Below are 22,565 nucleotides of genomic sequence, written 5' to 3'. Positions count from 1 at the left end.
AGAAATACATTATCAGGATGTGCTTAAAGTTGCTTAGTAAACATAATTAAGTCATAAAGAAATTAACACATAGAGACAAAATCTGGTCTAAACATTTTATCTCCAATCCAAACTTCACATTCTAAAGCACCCCTGCTTATTTTGGCTACATCACCACGATCTCAATAGGTCTAAAGGAGGGGCACCTATTCAAATTAGTACTGCTATCAGTTTCTCACTAAATGAACATATTCACAAACACCTTGTTATATGTGTTTCAATTTATGAGAAACCTGCCTTTGAAATTTAGGTGAAAATCTGCCAGATAATGAAATTTTAGCATGGGGCAAGAACAGCCAAATGGCATGCAGACCAGAAACTCAATCACAGAAGTGTAAAAGTAAGAAGAAACAAGTTTGGAGCTGTTTTTCTTCTATTAAGATAAATAAAATATTGTAAATACTTTGTACCACATTATTCAGTGTTACCACTGGAATGGTAATGAATGAATAAAATCAGAAAAGAAGCTTATAGAATCCCAAGTAAAATCCAATATTTATCAAAAATAGTGGAAATAAAAAGTTGTCATGTAGAACCACCTACATGCGAGGGCCACACCGTTTGTCCAGGCAAGAGGTAATACCAATGCAGATATAAGGTAGCCACTTGCCATGCATGCCATCATAACTCAAGTAAGTTGAGTTCATGGCTAAGAGAAATAATTTAAGACTACTGCATCAGGGGAAAATCTGCAATTTTGTTAAGACACGTAACCAGTAGTATGCTTTGCACCTCCAATAGACACCTCTCTCTACTCATTTGGTGGGCACCAAAGAGGGAAGATGAGATAAAATTCTGAACCCAGCAATGTGTGTCCAACCAACGAACAGTTAAACCGAGTATTAAAAAGCAGGTGACCGGAAAACATGGAACCAAGGCTTACAGTGTATCAAGAAATGTCCTTACACTTAAAAAATTATAATGCACTCCAAAATCCATTTGTTCAGGCAATCCATGTACAACAGAAGGCACTGTTATCCATATGAATCTATCAATTCCGCACAGCAAAAACCTGAGAAGTGCAACTCAATTAGATGCAGCCTGGCCCCTCCCAGTCATTCAGGTTCCTTGAAGACAAACGTTTCCTTTCAGTCCATCAAATTATAAAAACATCACAAGAATTTGTACATTACAGTAGCTGGTTAGAAAGAGCATTCTGGTGGAGGAAGCACACTGCTATTTTCCAGAAAACTTTCAGCAGCATTAAATCACCCTCCCCTATCACTCAGAAGTCACGATGATTTCAAGAAAATGTAATGATGAGACCCTTCCCATTGATCTTCGTAGTTGATCCTTCAGTTGCCACCAGGAGTACTTCCAGGAAAGTTAAATGCTGTGATCAGTCCTTTGTTTTCAAATGTGTAGCTTTGTTGTTCTATTGTCTTAGTCTCTAGAATTCAAAGAAGGGAAAGGATATGAAAAATAGTTCACAGAGAACACTTTTGCCAGAGACAACACAGCTCAGCTAAGAATGTAGAGTTGTAGCAAAAAAACTCCACCTCTAGCTTCAGTCAAAATTTCATTCCCTAAATGCAGTGACAGTAATAAATTACACTCAGGCTTTCTCTAAATGCATAAACGCACACACTGCTACAACAGAGCTGAGAAATTAATCCTTTACAGAACCAGTCTATGTTATACCATTCTGCAAGCTTTTTGATTAAATCTGAATTTATTTTCCATGATGCAAGCTTTTTCAGTATCTGAAACTTTACATTGACTTTGAAGGCAACGTTAGTGGTTGAAACGTTGCAAAACTGCTAAACACATAATAATCTACAGTAGTCTTCAAGAAATGCCTGGCTGACAGGTAGATATTGCCTTCATTTGCTTTTCATTTCAAATGTCAGGTTGTGCAAAACTAGTTTGAACCCTGTTCAAGCAGCAGCACGTGTCAACGAGAAAGCAATCAATCAGAAGCAAGAGTAATCCCTCTGAACAACACACCCATACAGGTGAGGGATAATATAAGCGCAACACCCTACTCACGCTTCTCAGGAAATGTTCATTAGCACAGAGATTTATTCTCTCCGCTGTTACAGACAGATGCAGTTCCAACATCCCTGCAACACATAAAATGGCCCCAGAGAAGTGACTCACCTGCAGCATTTCGCCGGTGTTCTGCTAATGTATAAATTTCCTGCAGCTGTTTCTTCTGATCCTCACTCAACGGTGCTGTCAGCGAGTGGTACCAGGCTGCATCTCGGCTCTGCACCGCTGTCAGAACAGGAATAGATGAAAAGTGATTATCAGGTTACATTGCAAGTTGAATTTCAGAAGAACAAAGTATAACACACAGGATGCCCAGCTGGTTTTAAAACAGAATTTGCACTGCAAAACAGGTTCAGTATTCCTGTCAGATTTCTTAGTACAGAATCCCCACTGTAACAGAGGCAATCCATTTTGCAGAACTTAACTACATCCTCTGCTTCCTGAACCATAAAGTTAACCATGTGGCCATTATCCACGTACAATGATGAAGTGAATCTTCTAATTTAACACTCATATCAAAACTAAAAGCAACAGGATTAATCACAGGAAAGGGAGAAAATAATTTCTCCATTATGATTTTAACATCTAGCCAGTGACAGATATTTCTATATATAGGAGTCCCTCTAGTGACCGAGTCCAACTTATTTAGGCTGTGATCGACAAGTTCTGAAGAGAACATGAAGAGAATTAATCTCGGCCTGTATTTGCTACCACTTGTTTTCTGCAGTGCATATAAGCCAAAAAATCTTAGGACTAACATTAGAAAGCAACTTCACATTTTCCATTTGCAATGATCTAAAATAATACTTATAACAATGAAAAGCGTTTTTCCTGGGGATGATCACAAGCATCTCCAAACTATTTCATCGTGTTACATCATTCTGCCAACTAGCAAACACATACCTAAAAGTGCTTGTGTAAAAAACTGGTATTCATCAACACCATTTTCAAGGTCAAGAGGTGTGCTGAACCCTTCAAGAGCAGTCTCTTCCAATGCATCTTCATCCCAGTCATCATCGTCATCATCTTCATCTTCTTCCTCTCCACCACCACCTCCTCCTCCTCCATGGTTCTCCTGCATTGCCTGGCTCACTTCATTTGTCTCCTCCTCATCACTTGGTATCTCTTCTGCAAAAGCATTCATGTATTTTGTAAAACAAAGTTTAAAAAAATGCAAGGAAACAATGACTTATGAACGAAGAGCAAATAATGAATCTAGATTTTGGCTGGGAAGGGGACCTTCTGTTAACACCTTTCCCCTAAAAACTTAGAAGAATTGGAAAAGTGAAGCTGTTACAATGTTTCCTACATTCAAGATCAGTTAAACGTTCGTTTCTAAGCATGCGTCGAGAATGTGAAACTGCCATCTTTTTTTGTCTGCCACTGGTGCAGTCATTGCACAATTACAGGAAAAAAAAAATTTTGAGGAAATGTGTCTCTGACAAAGGGTTCTGTCACTGTGCTTTTTAAATTGCAAACAAATAAAGACTTGCATAGACTTCACAAATTTATACAAAACAAAGAGAAAACCAGATGTAGACCAAATACTTACCTGTTATTCTTCAGAGTGCTCCTTTATTTGAATAAACTTAAAATAGCATCTTTGACTCAGCTTTACCTGTCATTCTGCTTATGAAACAATTACTATACCCTGAATTAAATGCAACTCCAACATGCAATTCTAAACATTGCCACTTCTTCCTTAAGGAAATATATTTCTGACTTACTTTCAAGACAAAAAAAAGAACTCTCCTCCAGTTTCAAACCTTCAGCTATTCCTGTTCTAACAGTTTAGAAAGAATAAAGATGACTGTATTTGCAACAAGCAGGGACTGGATCACAGGACAGAGATTTGAACACTACTGTTCCGTTTCCGTACTGCATTCCCGTGCATTGAGAAGAAATCTGTAATTCCATTACAGAGCAATCATGTGTGAAATCTGAGTGGATTACATAATCTGCTTACATCCAACCTAATTTTCAGACCTCAAAACACGTATCTCCCGTTCCAAGTCAAATTCAGCCGCACATATCTGCCTGCAAGGCGGTGTAAAATGCACTCCCCACAATTCCCTCCACAAGGTATTCTGTGATGCTTTTCCTCTTCTGGCAGACACAGCAGAAAGAGGTCTGTCTACTCCAGGAACATCTCAGCTGTCTCAAACCCCACTTTGCAAATCGCTTTCCATTTGAACAAAGACGACTTGCTAGCATTTCCTTCCAAGTTCAACCAAACAGGTCTTTCAAATAACCGGGTACTAGGAACAGTTTCCTTCCACGAACCAAGAATAGAACAAGTGTGGTTCTGGCAAACTCCTGCTGCCTATGTGAGAAGACAGAGCAAATTCACAGCCCAGAAGAGTTTTTGTGTTACTCTTAAACCAATATTACTCCTTCACAAAGTGTTAACTGTTACACACTGAAAAGTTTTGATTACATTTTGGGAGGAAAAGTCAACTCCTAAGATGATCTTTGAAGCACCCAGTAAGCCGAGCTACTTTTGAGCAGACTAATTAGTCTTAAAAATTAACTGCAATTTGTTACCGCTTTTAAATTAAATCCAAACAAAATCCACAATGTGAAAAGAGGAGATTTTACCATTATCTTCTGCAACGTGTTTTTCATCTTTAGCATGATCCTCATGTTCTGTGAGTTCTCGTGAGGCGCAAACTTGTTTTAAGCCCAAGAAGAGGAGGAGGATTGAAGGGACAATCTGGGCAGCCACTGCATCCACCGCAGGCGGTCGGTTCTGCAATTCCATTAGGATGCTCAGTCCTATTATACACATCTTTCTGTCATGGAGTCTGAAACAAACCACACTTGTTACACATAAATCAGATTTTCACTGCAAGGATATGTAGAGAGCATTAAAGTCCTGGTTCCTGAGACGGCAGAAGACAATGTCACAGAGACTATGTTGGAAGTCCATGTTCAAAGCTCCTAAATACATTATTTCCTTTGTTCTAAATGCAAGTTCCCCACTGGAAAGTACTTAGAATCATAGAAATGCTTCATTTGGAAAAGACCTTTAAGATCATCAAGTCCAACTATCAACCTAATGCTGCCAAGCCCACCACTAAACTATGTCCCTAAGCACCACACCTATAAGTCTTTTAAATACCTCCAGGGATGGGGACTCCACCACTTCCCTGCGCAGCCTGTTCCAGTGCTTAACAATCCTTTCAGGGAAGAAGTTTCTTAATAATGCCCAGTCTACTGATACAACTTCAGGCTATTTCCTATTGTCCTGTCACTTGTTGCACGGGAGAAGAGACCAATTCCCACCTCGCTACAACCTCCTTTCAGGTAGTTGTAGAGAGTGATAAGGTCTCTCCTCAGCCTCCTCTTCTCTGGGCTAAATAACCCCAGTTCACTCAGCTGCTCCTCCTAAAACTTGGGTTCTCCAGACCCTTCACCAGCTTCGTTGACCTTCTTTGGACATGCTCCAGCACCTCCATGTCTTTCTTGAAGTGAGGAGCCCAAAACTGAACACGGAATTCAAGGTGCGGTCTCACTGGTGCCAAGTAGTACAGGGGGACAATCCCTTCCCTACTCCTGCTGACAACACTATTTCTGATACAGGCCAGGATGCCATTGGCCATCTTGGCCACCTGGGCACACTGCTGGCTCATGTTCAGCCGGCTGTCAATCAGCACCCCAAGGCAGCTCTACAGCCACTCATCCCCTAGCCTGTAGCACTGCCTGGGGTTGTTGTGACCCAAGGGCAGGACTCAGCACTTGGCCTTGTTGAATCTCACACAGTTGGCCTTAGCACATTGATCCAACCTGTCCAGATCCCTCTGTAGAGCCTATCTACCCTCAAGCACATCAACATTCTTGCCCAGTTTGGTGTCCTCTGCAAACTTACCAACGGTGCACTTGATCCCTTCATCCAGATCATAGATAATGATACTAAACAAGACTGGCCACAATACTGAGCCCTGGGGAACACACCTTGTGAGCGGCCACCAGCTGGACTTAACTCCATTCTTTGGAGCCCGTCCATCCAATCTGTCCAGTAACAATTAAATACCTTCCAATCACTGGGCACATTCCTGGAACAACTGTTTCTGACTACCAAATGCAAAGTGAAATGAATACTATTTAATAATTATGTAGAATAACTTGTCTTTAATAAAGCATTTGATACAGTTTATCATCATTAAATAGAATGGAAAATTAATTTGTCTTGGCTTCAATAACAGTACTGTTGCAGAGACTGAAATTAGCAAAAAGACTATTAGTGAAGAGTAATTTTTGCACGGAATTGCAGGGTGCATTTATGGAGTATCACAGGGCTAGCTGTATTTAAACATGTTTATTGTGAGTCCATCAGAATGGCTGTATTACACGTCAATTTTCGACATCAACTTGAGACAGTGCTAACTCCAGTGGAAGCAGGGAAATAATGCCACTGTATCATGAATAACTGGCAGTACACTCAGACAGGGAACTTGTAAATCATTAGTCCTCCAGTAAAACAAACAAACTATAGATAATTGAAGAGAAAGAATATAATGAAATTGTTAGCAGAAAGATTTTTATGCAAGCATAGCCAAAAAACTAAGTAAGAACCTATACTCTTAGAAATAAGAATTGATTTTCACTTCTAGAAATATGTTATTTTCAAAGAAGACAGGGAAAAACTGTCTAACTGCCTCTGCTGTTAGAACTCTTTAGTTCTTCTTTACTGGAAACACCAGCAGTATTCAAGTCTTCTCTAACGTTATTATATTTTGCTATTAAGGGCTTGAGAGGAGCTTCGTTTGTTTGAACTAATCAATGTGACGCTGACAAGTAGTTCCAGCAAGAAGTTTTAGCAAGACCTACAGAAATCAAGCAAACCACCAGAGCTGGCAGAAAACAGCCATGCTCTAGACACTCAGAGGATACTTCCATTATTGAATCAGTTTTATTTTGGAATGAAGAGGATACAAGTTGAGCGAGCAGAAACTAGTAAGATGTGTACCACAGACTGCAATACAGCTTACAGGGCCACCACCAGCTGAATCTACCACTTTAAAAATCGCTACAGAAATACAATTTTTAAAGTGCTTACAACTTCATTACCAAAGATCCCATGTAACATGCTACCGAACTGTAATGTTCTTTAAGTAATACAAGTGATCATGTATTACAAGGCTGGGGATGTGCAGGGATTTCATTACACCTCCCACATTGTTAGTCCTGTTAGGGCTCAGTGAAGGGATTCCCTTCTCAGAGAAGCTGACAACAACAATGAATTATGTATGACCATGCGTAGTATTATGATCACAGAAGACCCTCCAAGTAAAACAAAGTCAACTAGCATATCAAATGACACGCTTTGTCATGTTGGGTTTGGCTGCTCCATTACACGTGTTGAAAAATGTACCAAAAATGCAAGTAGGCAAAGAAAGTCCACTGCTGACTTCAACATGTTCTTTTCGGAAGGAATGTGGCACAAAAGAGAGCAGACAAATCAACCAAGGAAACTGAGTCAGTGAAATGGGGTCTGCTTTCACACACAAAAAAAATAAATAAACCCCTTACTCCTGACAGTTTATCTATATTGAAAACAAACTTATCACAATTTGCTGTCATGCCAACACTGGGAAAATCAAAATCCAAGCCAAAGATGACGTTACCTATAAACAAAGCATGGCTTTTTTGGGAGAGTTCTCCTGACTGCAAGTACAAAATGAAAGAATTTTCTCTAGCTCCTCTCTCTGCCAGCACCTTCATCCAAGTTTGAGAAAAGCTCTGTAATCTCTGCACAAGACTTTTATCCTGCATCTTGACAGAGGAAGTCAGGAAATGTCTTCAAGCCCCAGATGTATAATGAACCAATTGCAGCATACAGGTGCCAGAGTAGTTAATGGCACTTGGCACTACCTTTTATAACACACTTGAAAAAGCTGCCTTTACACAATTTCAACTGCAAAATGCAACACAGTAAAATATAAAAAAAATCTTAGTAATTTAGTGGCTTAGCTTCATACTAAATTATCTTTTCTGGACAGCAAAGAAAGTGTAAGAATCAAGCACTGCCATTTTAAAAGGGAGTCATCACTAGGAAGCAGCCTAAATGGCCAAAAAATACAGCATATTTGTCACACTCCATTTTCAAGCTTCTAAACAGAGAAGCTGTAAGAATTAACACATCTTCAGAATATGCATGTTATTAGAAGGCCCGTCAGGACAGCAGAAATCCAGGCATCAAGCCATTGTTAGTGAACTTGAGCTTCTTCCACCTGCCAGCAGAGACAAACAGCAGGATAAGCATCTGCCTTGCCTGAAGATGAGTGTTCTACCATAGCCCAGCTGTCCCAAGTACCCACAGGACCAAACAAACAAGAGTTTTAGTCATTTACATACTTTTGAAATCGCCAAGAACAGTTTCAGGACCATCCACTTACTATCAAAAGGCTCATTATTTCAGCACCCTCCTGCCTGTACAAGGGAACCCAGACACGATGTTCCTTAGTGCTTTGAGATTTGCACTTACTTGCTCGGCAGCACACAAGTCCTCCCTAAAAATCACAGACTGTTTGCTCCCTCGAAGGTGTATCAAGCCTGGAAAGACGCACGTGCAACACACGGCAACGCAAAGCACGACACCCAGGCAAGCCTGTTTTTAACAAGCTGCGTGTGGTCTTCATAATCCGCAGGACCTTTCTTGTTAATACACTTCCTTCCAATCAAGGACAAAACCATCGAAGAACCTTTTGTATTTTAAACGAAGCTGAAAGTATTTCAAAGGGAAATCGCTAAGCCTCTCCTTTACGGCTTTGCTGTGCTCCTTTAAGTGAGGATCAAGTTGCTTTCTATTACACCAATCCACTTCCTGGACAAACTGCAAATATTAGCCATTTTCTTCCAGTCACAAAGTTGGAACCAAGCCTCTTCTCCTATACAAGACTGAGATTTTATATACAACTCTGAGAAAACTAGAATTTCTCACTATTTAAACTCCTATCAAGTAAATATCCCTATGCAACTTCTAAAAAACTAAAATCACTCACTGAGGTTTTTTTGAAGCAAGTTAGATTTTCCTTTCACCCTAGTTTCCACAGAAGAATTTTTTTATATGAGAGTAAGAGGAAGTCACACAGAAGTCTCACGCAAATTTCAGCTGTGAGAGAAAAGGTGGAAAGCAGTAAAGAAAAAATGAAACATTTAGAAATAAAACCCCCCAATATACTGTGGTACATAGTACACAATATACTGTGGTACATGGTACACAATATACTGTGGTATCCATAGATACATAATATCCACAATGACATACTGAATTTAAGGACAGTCTTGCAATGAGTTCTGAGGTCTCCTTGCCTGGATCATTTCTAATATTTCACACTTCTAACCAGTTTTAAATAGTTCTGGTTTTTTTAGTAACATGGAAAAACAGTTACCTATCTCACTGTAATTGCTCCTCTCCCCAGGGTGTAATATTTCCATGGATTCCACCTCATGCGGTCGCAAGTGCTGCTCAAGAAATACTACATTCTTTTGGCAAACACCATCGGGTGCAGCCTGAGAGCACGGGCATACGCACAACCCTGCTGCTGGCAGAGCAGGATCTATGGGTACTAAGGCTTCACAGGAGCAGAAGGAGGACAGAGAAGTGTGAGATTTATGTGGACAAAGCATCTTGAAGACACCAGTAAGTCACAGATTAGCTGCATGGCTGACAAAGAAAAGGCAGTAAGACGCGTCTGGTCCCTCCCACCTGAAGGTGGATCTACTTTAATCTTCTTCAGTTTCTTTAGGATCTGCAAGTCTTCCAACTGAATTTAAGCCTAAAACTGCAGCTTGCTAGAGAGTAGCCAAATGGCAAACCAAAGCAGCAGTGAACGGCAGCAGGTGAGAAAAAGGACTGTGCAACTCAGGGTGCCCGCTGCTGTCTTCACTAAGAAAGTCACGAAGTCTGCAGAGGTGGACCCAAGGAATGGTTTCAAGAAAGATTTTGTTTGCATTTCTACCTTTTCCTGTTCCATTAGGCCTCTGAATATCTGGCTGCTGTTCAGAGGATGAACGTTACTAAAACGAATGGTCTTCTAGAAGCAATGCTGTCCTGAGGGAAAGGGAGGAAGTCCCTTACATCACATCACAGTGCCTGACAAGCAGTACTATAGCAAAAGCTTTAGACCTGGAAGCACTGAAAAGTGATTTTTACATTTAAGCATTATTACAGATATTTATTTCGCTGCTGGTAGCAGCAGATCAAAGAGATAAAATGTAATCTGCTGCTGCCATTCAAGTGCAGAATCTGAGCAGAATCTAGCATCACGATCTCCGTGTTCCATTTTCATAAGCTTTGTCAACTTTTGTCTCAGCTCTGAAGAATTTAGTTGAATGGTAGTTGCAGTAGCTGATGCTTTTTGAAAAGCAACACAAAAGAACCAAAAGTTAAGCTGCAGCTCACAGGAGTACTTGAGGCTGGAGTGTCGTCAGATCAGCAGCATTTTTCCCCTCTGGATCTGACTAGTTTCTGACTGAATGCTCCATGATGAACTGTTTTAAGGCTACCAATCTATTTCATTTTTGATTTCTTTTAAAAAAGGAACGACAAACTTAGCACCTGTAGAGAATACCTTCCTTTCTACTGTCTCTGTATGTGTTCAGCATTTGATATACAGTAGGAAAAATGACAGCAGAAAGCTGAGTCTCAAGAACTTTGCTTCAGCCATTAAAAAAAATTGGTAAACAGACATCCTAAAATATCTTGCTCTTTCCTGAAGTCAGTAGATATAAAATTAATTTAGCAATTAACAATATTACCACAAAGTGTAGGACAGGTAGACTGAAAGGTGTAATTTTTCAGCCACTGGCACTCCAAAAGAACGGAGGGACATTGGGTCCTTTATGCCTTCTTTGTCATCAACTTCACTAACCCTTTGAATTGATAAGAGATGTATTTATGTTAAAATACAGGATGCGCTGCAGACGTTTCATATACGCAGCAGGTAGAAGAATTCAGAATACTTGTGAGAATATGAATTGCCCATTTTTCTTATAATGAATATGAGAATTTTTTTCCACAGTTCTTATCTGTTTAATTTAGTATTTATAATTGGTGGGGTTTTTTCATCAAGGAGAGAATGCTATGGTAATACCTTCAAATACAGACACAAATGAGGAATCTCCACAAAGCCTGTATACACCAAAGCAGCCAATTTCTCTGGTATCTCCAAGTGGTTTTAATTCCAGTAAAACAAACAGAATTAACGAGCAGACCTGAAATAAAGAAGTTCTGTGCTGCAGTTTTACAAACTACTGAGCTTTCAACTTCATCTTGCTAAACTGTGTACTTGGGACAGAGGAGGGAAGAAAGCAATTTCTACTGTGTATATTTGGTATGCATTTTAAAAATAATACAAAGGACAAGCTGAGAGCAAAACCTGCGTGTGTCAGTTGGTCACTGACTGGGAGTCACTGTTTTATTACAGTTATAAAAAAGCTAACACAGTGCTAAAATGCACCACACAGTTCTAAATTCAAGCTGGATGCTGAGGCAATAACGCAGCTATATCAAAGATAGCATAGAATTCTGTTCAGGGAGGATTAACTCAAACCAGAATTGGTATGGAGAAAAGCTATTTGGATGACAGGAGAGTGGAGAAACCATCTTGTAAGACTTGTGTAGAATTGGGAAGACAAGACTGTACCAAATAAAGAACAGGTAGGAAAAGAACAACCGCCTAAAACAAGGTATGCATCTATGGGTCAGGAGCTGTCTGTCTCAGCCTATTGCTCGTTCATGGCATAACCATTAATGTGACGACTCTTGGCTTAGTCTGTTGGCACAGACTATGCACAGAGAGGACATCCTCTAAGCCTCTTCACACACTTGCAGTCAGATGTCAGCCTCCAATGACAAAATGCACCTCGCAGCAGGAAGGAGCGAGGTAGCTGTTAACTGCATCTGACTGCTCGCTTTGCCCTTAAGTGGGTTTGAATCTCACAGTCGGACACCACGTCTCAGCTGAGAGTCGAAAGCGAGCGCTAACTGTCAAGCACTAGGCTTCGTGTCTGCCCAGAGTCAAATCAAAGGCAGGCTTAGCTGTGTGAGGACAGGCTTTGTCCACCTTCGTTTCATCTGCAAATGTTCGGCTTGTGCCCAAGCGCGCGCTAGTGCCGCGTACACACGCGTTCAAGGGAGATCAGGATGAAGTTTAAGTTCCGGAGCACGCTAAACAATCAAACCATGGCATAATGATAAATATGCAACTTATCACAAACTACTTGCAGGGACTAAAATCAGAATTTGGGATTCACTGGACAGAATAATGGGGGTTTTTAACATTAAATAGAGCAGGTAAAAATACTTTATAAAATGCAGAACAGAGAATACCTAGGCAGCATTTCAGACAAAAAAGTTAAGATCTTGTTGAAATCCCGTTGGTCAGCTCTGAATACTACCCTCAATGCATGATGGACCATCTCTTGGAGAAGCAAAGTTTGTGATTAAGAAACTTAAAATAATTCTGAAATAGGATCTGTATTGTATCCTTGTGTCCTCACAACGCAGAAAATTCAGCACATAGCTCAATAGACCTGGAAAAGTTACATGGGCACAGTTCACCTTTACAGCAATTAGACCTGGTGTGGATTGCTGTGATTTAGACTAACCAAGGAATGAGAACTCTTTTGTCAACATGATTAGGAATACAAAGAGAAGTGAACAAAAAAAATAAAATAAAACCAAAACCATGGACTTTTAAGAAAAAAAAAGACAACAATACTTGCCCAAGGAAACAGTCTGTGTCATTCATCCACTGGTTTATGAACTGTGCGGTGATGGGCTCCGGATTGTGTGGAAACCTGATGTTCTCCAAGGTGTGCAGAAGTAGGTCAGGATTGTAGTAGAGTGCAGCTATGGCAACCTGAAGACACATGGTACGAAGCTCGCTTGTTTTAACTCCCCTAGTCAACCGCTCCAGAACAGCCTCCACAAAGAGTGGAATACACTGGCCATACAAACATAAAAAAGAGAATAAAATTAAAAAATAAACAAACCCATTGGCATTATATAAGTTGCCAGATTTTACAAAATATTAAAATACTTTTATCAGAACTGATCTCCGGAGTTAACTGAAGCCCAGGTATAACCTAGGAATGCAATCTATTCACTTTCTAGTATAAAAGCATTTTAAGCACTCTGATTACATGCTTATAAATTCTTCCCTGAAACAGCTATTCTCTGAGCTAAAAATTGCCAACGTTATTCTCAGCACAGAGGAGAATATTTGGGGCCATTTGGTGGAATTTGTTCTACTATATATAAAAGGTTTAGAAAAGAATTCAAAGACATTCTCATCTTTGAATAAAGATACCTAATAACTTCAAAACTAACAGGCATTAAAAACAAAATTACCTAAATCTGCATGAAAATAATTTTTTCCTAATAAATGTAAAGTGATGTTAAATTTCTTATAAGAAATTTGAAATGAGATAAAAGCAAGTATGCACAAATTTCTACACAATGAAATAAACAGTCATATTTCAGTGTGCAGATTTATGCTTTATAATAATTTGGGAAGTATGCTGAATGTTTATGAGTTTTAAGTTCAGTGTGCTACCATTTCAATTCACAGAGCTGTGGAGTTCAATTAAGTCTTCCACCACATACTTATTTCAGTGCAAATGCATACAATTCACTTTAATCCCTTCCAGATTTCTTTTTAAAATAACATATTTCAAGGAACATTTTTATCTTCAATGACTTCAGATTTACATTATTAAAGTTAGATTGGTTTCAGTGAAATTAACTGAAAATTTATCACTGAAGTCCACGGACTGCACTGCGGCAACATCAAATATGACGCGGTAAAGTAATTTAGCCTGGAGCGTTATGTAAAACAAGAAAGCAGAATTTAGCCCTTAACAGGAAAGAAGCTACTATCTAAAAGTGTGTTCTAAGAAACTCTGGATAATTGTAATTATGTTTTTTCCAGCAAGCACAATCCAGCCACACTAAAAATTCTTCATTTCCAAATGCAGTGAGCAATTCAAAACTATTAGGAAGGACCATGTTCATTTTACTTGGAGAAGTAACTTGAGGAGCTGGATATGTACAATGGTTTTAACAATGTGTGTTTTTCATCACAAGGGAAATCCTATTACAAGAAAATAAAGAAAGACAATCCTACACATCATACTATATCTTTATCATTCAGTCTACATCTTCCAGTCATGCCCACTGACCTCTAATCTCAAAAAAAAATAAATAAAAACCCCTCACCAATCTTTCAAACTCTCCTGAGCTCATTTGCTTCTTTCTGGTTTTCTCCCCAATCCTAGACTTGACATTTCCCTCAAATTCTCTAATTCCAGCTGCTTTCCTCAGGAATTATACACGTACCATTGGAAACCAGTAAAAGAGAAAACCTGTTCAATATATATCACCTGATCAATACCCCGTCCTTTGCATTGAAGAACAATTACTTCTAGGAGTTTGGCTGCATGGCACTCTGCATCTTCTCCTGCATCTCCTGTTAATACCTAACAACCAAAATGACAATTTAGTTTATCGGCATTAATCACTGACAACTTTGGAAGCAAGTGCTCCTGTACCTGCATACATCAAAAAAACTTCTACATGGCACATATATATCTTTTATGCTATATTTTGTGAGGAATCAAGATACATTAAAAATCATTTCTGCAGGACATAACCAAGGATAAGTGCATAAAGACGAATCTAAAAATTTGGAGAAAACTGCTGGCAGATTAACAAGCTGGCAAAGTGAAGTCCTGTCTCTAGGTTAGCTTCTAATTAAAAACAAGATGCATGCAATCACTCTATGTGTATGCACATACATGTAGAACTGACTGCTGCTTCTCAGTACATTTCAATCCTATGGTTAGCATCAATCAAACCTGACAAGCAGAATTCTCAAACACATTCAATTTCTTTAAGTTTCTTAAAAATAAGCAGGTAGCTAGATGCTTAACGCTTTATAATGCCCCAAATCAGAGAAAGGCTGCAGTATGATCTCATACTTTATTATACACAAGAGAATCGGCACAGAAAAGAAACATTATTAATGTAGAAAGAACTTCAAATGAGTTTGCACCTTAGCTGACAACCAGAGAATCCAGTCATAAGATACACAACCCACAGAAACCAGGCTTCATTAATTCCTCTCCTTACCAAAATAGCTGTTCATAGATGAGAGTCAAGACAAATAGCAACTTTCTCCCACACAGATTTGTGCTTGGAACTTTTTGAAAAGTATGTCACTAACAAAGTGTGAAGGTGCTATGTGTACTCGGAACTGCACCGAGATGAAATTTCATTTTGTTCTGAAATGACTGGCTGTCACCTGGCACGCTCAGGTCACACCGCTCACCTGATTGTTAAGTAGCAGTAGTAAGAGTGACAGAAGGAGTCAGCAGCCTTACCTTTTTACACATAGCATAAATGATTTCTAAATGCTTTGGGTTAGACAGCAAAGTATCGGTGTCAATAGTCACATAATTATGCAAGAGAGGCATCATATCTGCAGAACAGGGAGAGTAAAAGAGAAAAAAATTACGAGCATGTGCTAACCAGTGAGGCAGTAGTTCTATAATGGAATTCATTAGCTCAGATTCTTGGATGCGACTGGAAATTCAACCTCTGCAAAAGTCTATCCTAGCAGAATTCTTCATCAAGTGCACGATGCAGGGTGCATTCTCAGATGAAGAAATAGAAGAGGATTACATTTTAATAAATTAATTTGTTGTTTCACATTAACTTTCTATAGTTCAGCTTCCTTTGAGTTCAGGACCTCCTACAATAACTGATCACACTGACAGATTTGAGCATGCTATCTCCTACTTAAAGATGCTCCTGTTATACTCCCATGCTAAACAGACGGTCAGGGCATGACTCAAATACACAATCATTTTAAACCAAGACACTAAAAGGAAACGACCCTTATTAAGGTGGGTTCAGGAGATGAATTCTCAAACAGAGGAAACATCAATAGAATAGAAGTGATCATACCTGCAAAGTACTCAAAGCAATCCTGCTGGAAAACCTCATACAGAACACCTAAAAGCTGCCACATTTGAGGTGAAATCATCTGGCATGTCAAGCTGTAGGCCAAGGAGAGAATTTCTTCGTAAAACTCTGGAAAGGAGAAACAATTTGATGCAGGGTGCTTTAAAAAATGAACTGAGCTTGCAAATACCTTGAAATCTGAAACCAAGCCTCCAGTCATGTAACAACTAGAAGATAGCAATTAGTAACTAAATCAGTATGTAGGAAAATAATACAATTTGGAAAAGACTCTTTTAGATGGGCCTTAGTTGGATATAGTTTTGACAATATGCATAGCTTTTCATAGTAAATACACAAAATATATTTCCAGTACATCAAAGACTTTGATTCCAGAAGACGCACTGAAAAATATTTTTTATTTTCCCAGCATTTGTTTTTTTCCTAAAGGCCTTATCACAGAACTGTGTAGCTCTTTAGTGCACAGTACTGATACAAGCAGTAATTTAATTGCAGAAAGCGTTCAGGAAACACAACTAGAACTGCAGACGTTGTCATTTAACACAGGTAGCTAGAACTGTAATCAGAACTGCATCTTCTGTTTTTGAGTCTGACCTCCAAAACACAATAACCAGCCTGAGCAGTGTACGAGAGGAGATCAGGAGAAACAAATCATAACTGAAAACTAACATCTTTTTATCTTTAAAGAAGCATGCACAAAAAAAGATGAAGTTCTGTTGAGGAAAGCAGTGTTGTTTGCAATAATTAATTCAAGTATTTTTAATGTAAAAACATGCAACGCTTTTCTAAAAACTATCTCTAAAACATACCTATAACATGTTTCTGCAACACAAGGCCAATAATCTGTAAACAAATGCTCTCAAGCTGTTGAGTTATCTGAAATCAAAACATAAGGGGGTTTATTTCAAAACTAAAAAATGCAGACATTTAATCAATGTATTTGACTAATTCAGTTGGAAAAGTTCTCCAAAGCAAAAGGCTTGGATCACTTTTTAAATACTGCATTAACAGTCACAATATTACAAAATAATGTCTCACTGATGCAAGTAATCAAATTTTCAACAAACAGTATTTCTTTGAAACTAGTAACTTACAGCATTTTTCTTCATTAAATATACATATATATATCTTATTTTATGGTTATTCAACAGATCCTATAAAAAACTTGATCTGTTGTCCTGCCTGGGGATATAACGCAACACTATATTTCAAGTGTTTGACATAAAGCCCCTGTCCAAAATCTTTGAAGTAGAATGGGTAGTAGAAGAGAACAGAAGAAAGGAAGAGATGTTTTTTCCTAAGGTCTACAGAGAGCTTCCCAGAGTAGCCTCAGCAAGAGGAACACACGCAGAAACTGGGAGCATACAACTGTGCTGAAGTCAGGATTCACCCTTGTCACGTTGGGCCACATTTATGAATTAAACTAATTTACTAGGAGAACTATAGGGCCTCACTGTAAGTCTAATTAAAAGCAACAAATACAGATATTTCGTTTTACTACCACAGGTCATTCATTACAGACACGTAACACTTCTAAAATGATTTAAGATCCTGAGATGAATATCACTCTGAACAATATTCTTGTTTGTGCTTCATGCAACAGAAAAACAAGCTACTGACTTTATACCAAAAATATCCCAACTCCAAACGTTTTCCTAGGCTAAATGAAGATCCACTTCAGTCTATCATTCCTGATGCTCAGTTTAGCTACCAGATTTCATTTTAGCTTTCAAAAGATGCAAGGGGTTCTTGACGCTTTGAAATCCAACGGAACACAGTGGTCTTACAAGAAAACAATTAGTATTTTAATTACTGTATTTTTAAAATTAAACGCTACACAAGAAGATTTCAAACTTGCAGTAGAACTTTCCTATTGTAAATCAAGGAAGCAAACTAATCCATGACAAAGCACTTTTATGCCAACTCAGCTTGAAGTTAGTGGCTGACTTTGTCTGTCTGGTCAGTGACTGAACTCCTGCTTACCCCAGTCAGCCCACGTGGTACAACCAGAAAGAATCTCTTTCTTCCTTGAATATGTGAAATGGGAGATTTACATAGCACCACAACTGGAAGACCAATTCCTAGGAATTCTAGCCAAGAAATTGCTGGGTAAACAATAAAATATGAGCCAACATTGTAAAATATTAGCTTTACGCAAGATATTTCTCCTTAAAATCTATTCTAACAGTCTGTCATATAATTATCTGATGAAGTCTACCAAAAGAAGGTCTAAGGATTTTACCCTCAGGATATAAACTCCCCTCTAAGTTGAGAGCTAAACATGTAAGAAATAGCAAAAGCAAACTGGGCTTTAAATTAAAATTTGCCAGAGATCACCTGGTACTAATTCACCATCCTGCTATAGTAAATCCACATTCACATCAACTCAAGCGATGCAACCTACATAGAAGGGCTTCTTGCCATGTGTGAAAGGCAGGAGAGAACAGCAGGAGAAAAGACTTAGAGAAGAAAATCTCACCTCCTTGTGATCTTCCACAACAGTCAGGATGGTGTCAATTGTGTGCAAGATGCCCATGGCCATAACTGTTTTGTCCTCTACTTCCTCATATTCCTCACTCTGAAGTACTTTACCGAATATTTCAGCCTATTAAAAAAAAAAACCACAACAAAACAACCAGCTTGACATTCAGGAGCAACTAACTCACATTTCTCATTTGTCACGCAAAGCCAAGACAGCTAATGCAACAGCAGTAATGCCTTATCTGTAAGAGCTGTCAGTGTTGAAAAATACACTCCTTGCTTTTGTAAGAGGAACACAGAAAATCAAAAGCTCCAATTTTTGTTTGAGAAGTCCGGCTATGTTAAGTCACTTGAAATGCTAAAGACTTAGAGCCTAGCTCATTAAAAGCAGTGACAAAATTCAGCATCTTTGAAAAATGTATATGTTTTGAAGATGTTTCATACAGAAAAAAAAATAATTGTGAATACTATAGTCAGACCTTCATAAAGAAAACAGTGTGCCCTTCAAATAAAGTTCATCAAAGGTTTACCAAACTACACGTGTGCTTCTGATCAGACTGTTATTTTACCATTGTCTCTTACCAGGTGTTGAGTCATGTCAACGGCGATAGTAGCTACTTCTTGACTGTACTCACAGATCATCTTCTGGATTACATTAGTCAGATCATCATTTTCTGTCTCTCTAACAATGTGCAACAGCTCTTGCATAACTGGCCTTACATAAGGCTTCACATATTCCTTGGCTAAAAATAAAATTGAAACTAGGTGAAATCAACTATCCATGAAAACAAATATGTGGTATTTCAAAACTACTAGGCAACTGACTACTCTTGAACAAAATAAATTTTGAAAGCTTCATTCACTGAAAAAAAAAAAGCCAAAACACATACCCAAGGCACTTTTATGGCCCATAAATAGTAGATTAATAAAGTACACAAATTGTACATTTGCCCTATTCAATACTGAAACGTCATCTACCACAAAAGTCCAGAGGAATTCATGCCCTCATATATAGGCAGCATTTGTTCTTAAACATACCCACTATTTCAATTCACTAAAATAAAACAAAGACAGGTGCTATTTACTTTATTAAAAGAAATGTGTTGATTTTAACTTCTTTTTTGCAGAGACCTTTGAAGTTTGAATTCTGGCATGTATGCAGTAACTAAAGAGCAAGTGAAGCTGTCTAAACACCATGAAATATTCCGAAATCTACGTCTTTTAACTGGTAGAAATGTTTAGATAAATCTGCATCAACCTCCTCAACTTTACAAAAAAAAAATAAAATTAAAATCAGTGTATGCAACCGACGCATCATTGTAGCATACCTTGCTCTTGGTTGCTTATTAACATCTGAAGAGCTATGGCTGCTTCGACTTTCACAGGCATTTCCTTATCATCAATCAGACTCTTCTTTGCCAACTCTACCGCATTCCTCAAGTTTAGCTCATTGTGAAATTTCAAAGCACTAAATGAATGAAGTACCCAACAGGACTGACAAAAATAAAAGCAAGTTAGAGACTGCTGCAATTTTTAGCATTTTTTGACTGATTCAAAATCAATGCTAACTATCTGTTTGCATGTATTGCCTTCTTCTTCCCCACCCTCCTTAATTCTGGTGTATTCATACAGTGAATGTAACAAAGCTTTTGCACTCAAGCAGTTCTCGATTTCCTTTCCAATAAATTCAGTATGCACGTAATTGGCATTTGTAAGTTTGGTCCTTCTAGGGGGAAAAAGTCAGAGCAGAAATTAAAGAAAATTAACTTTGTTTATGACTGATACGGACACTTGGGGATTTTCTTTGAGTTATACTCAAACTGACATTATCTACCCTATGGAAATCCTATCTATTCATCACAGCCAGTCAACCACTCTGGTTATTGACATCTGCTAATGCAAAATGGCCACAAACGCGCCACAACCACTGCGCAAATTCTCCAGTCTGATTGAAGAGGTAAACAGTAACACGAAGCAGACCTTCAAACAATTCATTTAACTGACAAACCATTTGTTAAAACAAAAAGCTGAAAATTTACTGTATGAGGTCACTATGTCAAATTTTACTATGCATTTGCTTTATTTCTTCCATTAACATTCAGAATGAAGTCAAACCGCAAAGGCAAGGATCATGGCAAATACTGAAATTGATGTAACTGGTGAACACTCACTCTAGCTCTGAGGTACCCCAGGTTAGACATGAACAAGGGAAACACATGGTTCTGTAACATCAGCTCCATTTGCTCTTCTGTTGATGTAAATAAAAAATAATTTTGGAGACTGCTCATTTTACATACTTCGTTCTAGCCAGTAATCCATTTCAGCAACGCTCATTTGTCTATGCAATAAATGAATTCTTTCACGAAGAGCTCATACCTTGAAATGAACAAACCTCAGAAGCACAGCAAGCTCAAAGGCAGGTAAATCAAAGAACTGTACGTATAATATTCAACTCTACGTTACTCACTACAATACCGTAAACTGGAATTTTCATTTTCCTTAAGGCAACTGATTCCAGCTGATTTTTCTTAAAAATTACTCAGGATCAATAACCTAGCAGCTCCATGCTTCCTACAAAGGAGTACATACATACCTGAAGGTAAATATAAGCTTAGTATGAAACAGATCTGAGTTTCAAATGACCTACTGTTACTATAAGCATCAAAACTAATTATTTTACACACTACAGGAACAACTCACAGATTTTTTCTGTTATTAATGGACTAAGATAATTCCTTTGTGACAGAAATCTCATTGGCTGGAGGAGGATACTCCATGAAAATTATCCTTCATTATCCCAACTTTGGCAAAGCCCATGACGTTCACAGGAAGCTGGGACCACCAGCACGGAGACAAGGGGCTTTCCTAGCACCTACACCCCCAGGCTCCTAGAAAAGACAGATGCTGGGGACTGTGGTACCATCCAAAGGAATGACTCGGTGGCTAAGATAGGAAAAGGAGGCACTCCGTACAAAATGTATCTTTGGTGATCACGCCTCTTCTTCACCAATGCATATATATGATTTTTTCCCCCAACCTTCAGAGAGTCAGATGAAGAGCAGGGCAAAGAAAAAGCACTGAGAAGGGAATTTTCCCTTGTGCACACAGGTCAGAGGTTTGCATGCACTGAACTTGAGCTGCCGTGGAGAGCTGGCTGGCCAAGACAGGGTCTACGAGCTCCTTATGATCTGCCCCTCAGACAGCTCACTAGCCAGAAAGCATTTATAAATTGAGTTTTTTATGCAGAAATAGTTCATGGAATTTTTCAGTCTAACACAAGAAATTCAGAGTCGAGAGGAGTCTGCAGTATTTGAAGATTATTACTCTTTCATGAAGTATACTACAACCTCATGTTTCAAGACTGAAAATTTCAGTATACTAGAATAAATCTTTTTCACTAGAATCAATCTTTTTTCCTTTTCTTTTCCTTCCCCTCAGGACAGAAGTAAATGAGTTTAGAAAGCCCCAGCCAATAAGAAAGGTCCTCACAACACTAACAATTAACAATATCTTCCTCTTCCACTGTTACACTCCAGCATGAGGGAGCGTGTTTACAACCCAGTGTAATCTACAAAAATTCTGCAAACCAATGTTTCTGAATTTTAGATCAGATTGTGGATTGGTACATTGGTAAAAAGACAGATGGTAAATGTTGGTAAGATGTTGTTTGTGGCATGAAGACACATCCTGCACAGACAAGTCACATAAACTAAAATAAATTCCTTTTAAAAGAAAGCCTCCAGCACAAGGCTGCCATTCTCATGCTAAAAGTGATAACTTTTTGGCAGTTACTCTTAACATTGAGCGAGGGTATACTTTGGATTCCACGTCTACCAAAGGGTACAGGAAACAGTAATCAATATTACATTAGAGAGCAACACTGTGGATTGTATGTGTATTCAAATTCCAGAAAAATACTTTAAATTCTGAAGATAATATCTACAAAAAATGGAAGAAAGATAGAAACTATGTGCTCTTTCCAGTTATTTCCAAGACTCCCAACTGGATGATCATTAAATAAGACTTAAAGGCCCAGGTTGCAGAGTAAGAAAGCTGGAAAGCT

At 38.6% G+C, this 22,565-nt stretch overlaps 1 protein-coding gene across 1 annotated transcript in view; it reads right to left on the bottom strand.

Moving 5' to 3' along the window:
- Nucleotides 1–720: 720 nt before the first annotated feature.
- The window catches only part of IPO8 (importin 8), a gene marked incomplete at its 5' end in the record, with an annotated part of 37,426 nt that continues 15,581 nt past the window's right edge, over nt 721–22,565 (bottom strand). Inside the window, 13 exon segments of the mRNA XM_009871349.1 lie at nt 721–1,429; nt 2,140–2,256; nt 2,935–3,159; nt 4,630–4,835; nt 12,763–12,983; nt 14,422–14,517; nt 15,421–15,518; nt 16,007–16,132; nt 16,831–16,897; nt 18,501–18,626; nt 19,085–19,245; nt 19,831–19,996; nt 20,674–20,747. Coding sequence (XP_009869651.1) covers nt 1,335–1,429; nt 2,140–2,256; nt 2,935–3,159; nt 4,630–4,835; nt 12,763–12,983; nt 14,422–14,517; nt 15,421–15,518; nt 16,007–16,132; nt 16,831–16,897; nt 18,501–18,626; nt 19,085–19,245; nt 19,831–19,996; nt 20,674–20,747 — 1,778 coding nt within the window.

This window comes from Apaloderma vittatum, unplaced genomic scaffold (assembly GCF_000703405.1).
Source record: "Apaloderma vittatum isolate BGI_N311 unplaced genomic scaffold, ASM70340v1 scaffold13896, whole genome shotgun sequence".
Taxonomy (NCBI): domain Eukaryota; kingdom Metazoa; phylum Chordata; class Aves; order Trogoniformes; family Trogonidae; genus Apaloderma; species Apaloderma vittatum.
Note: the sequence above shows the minus strand (reverse complement) of the source record. Positions and strands in the feature narration are given on the sequence as shown.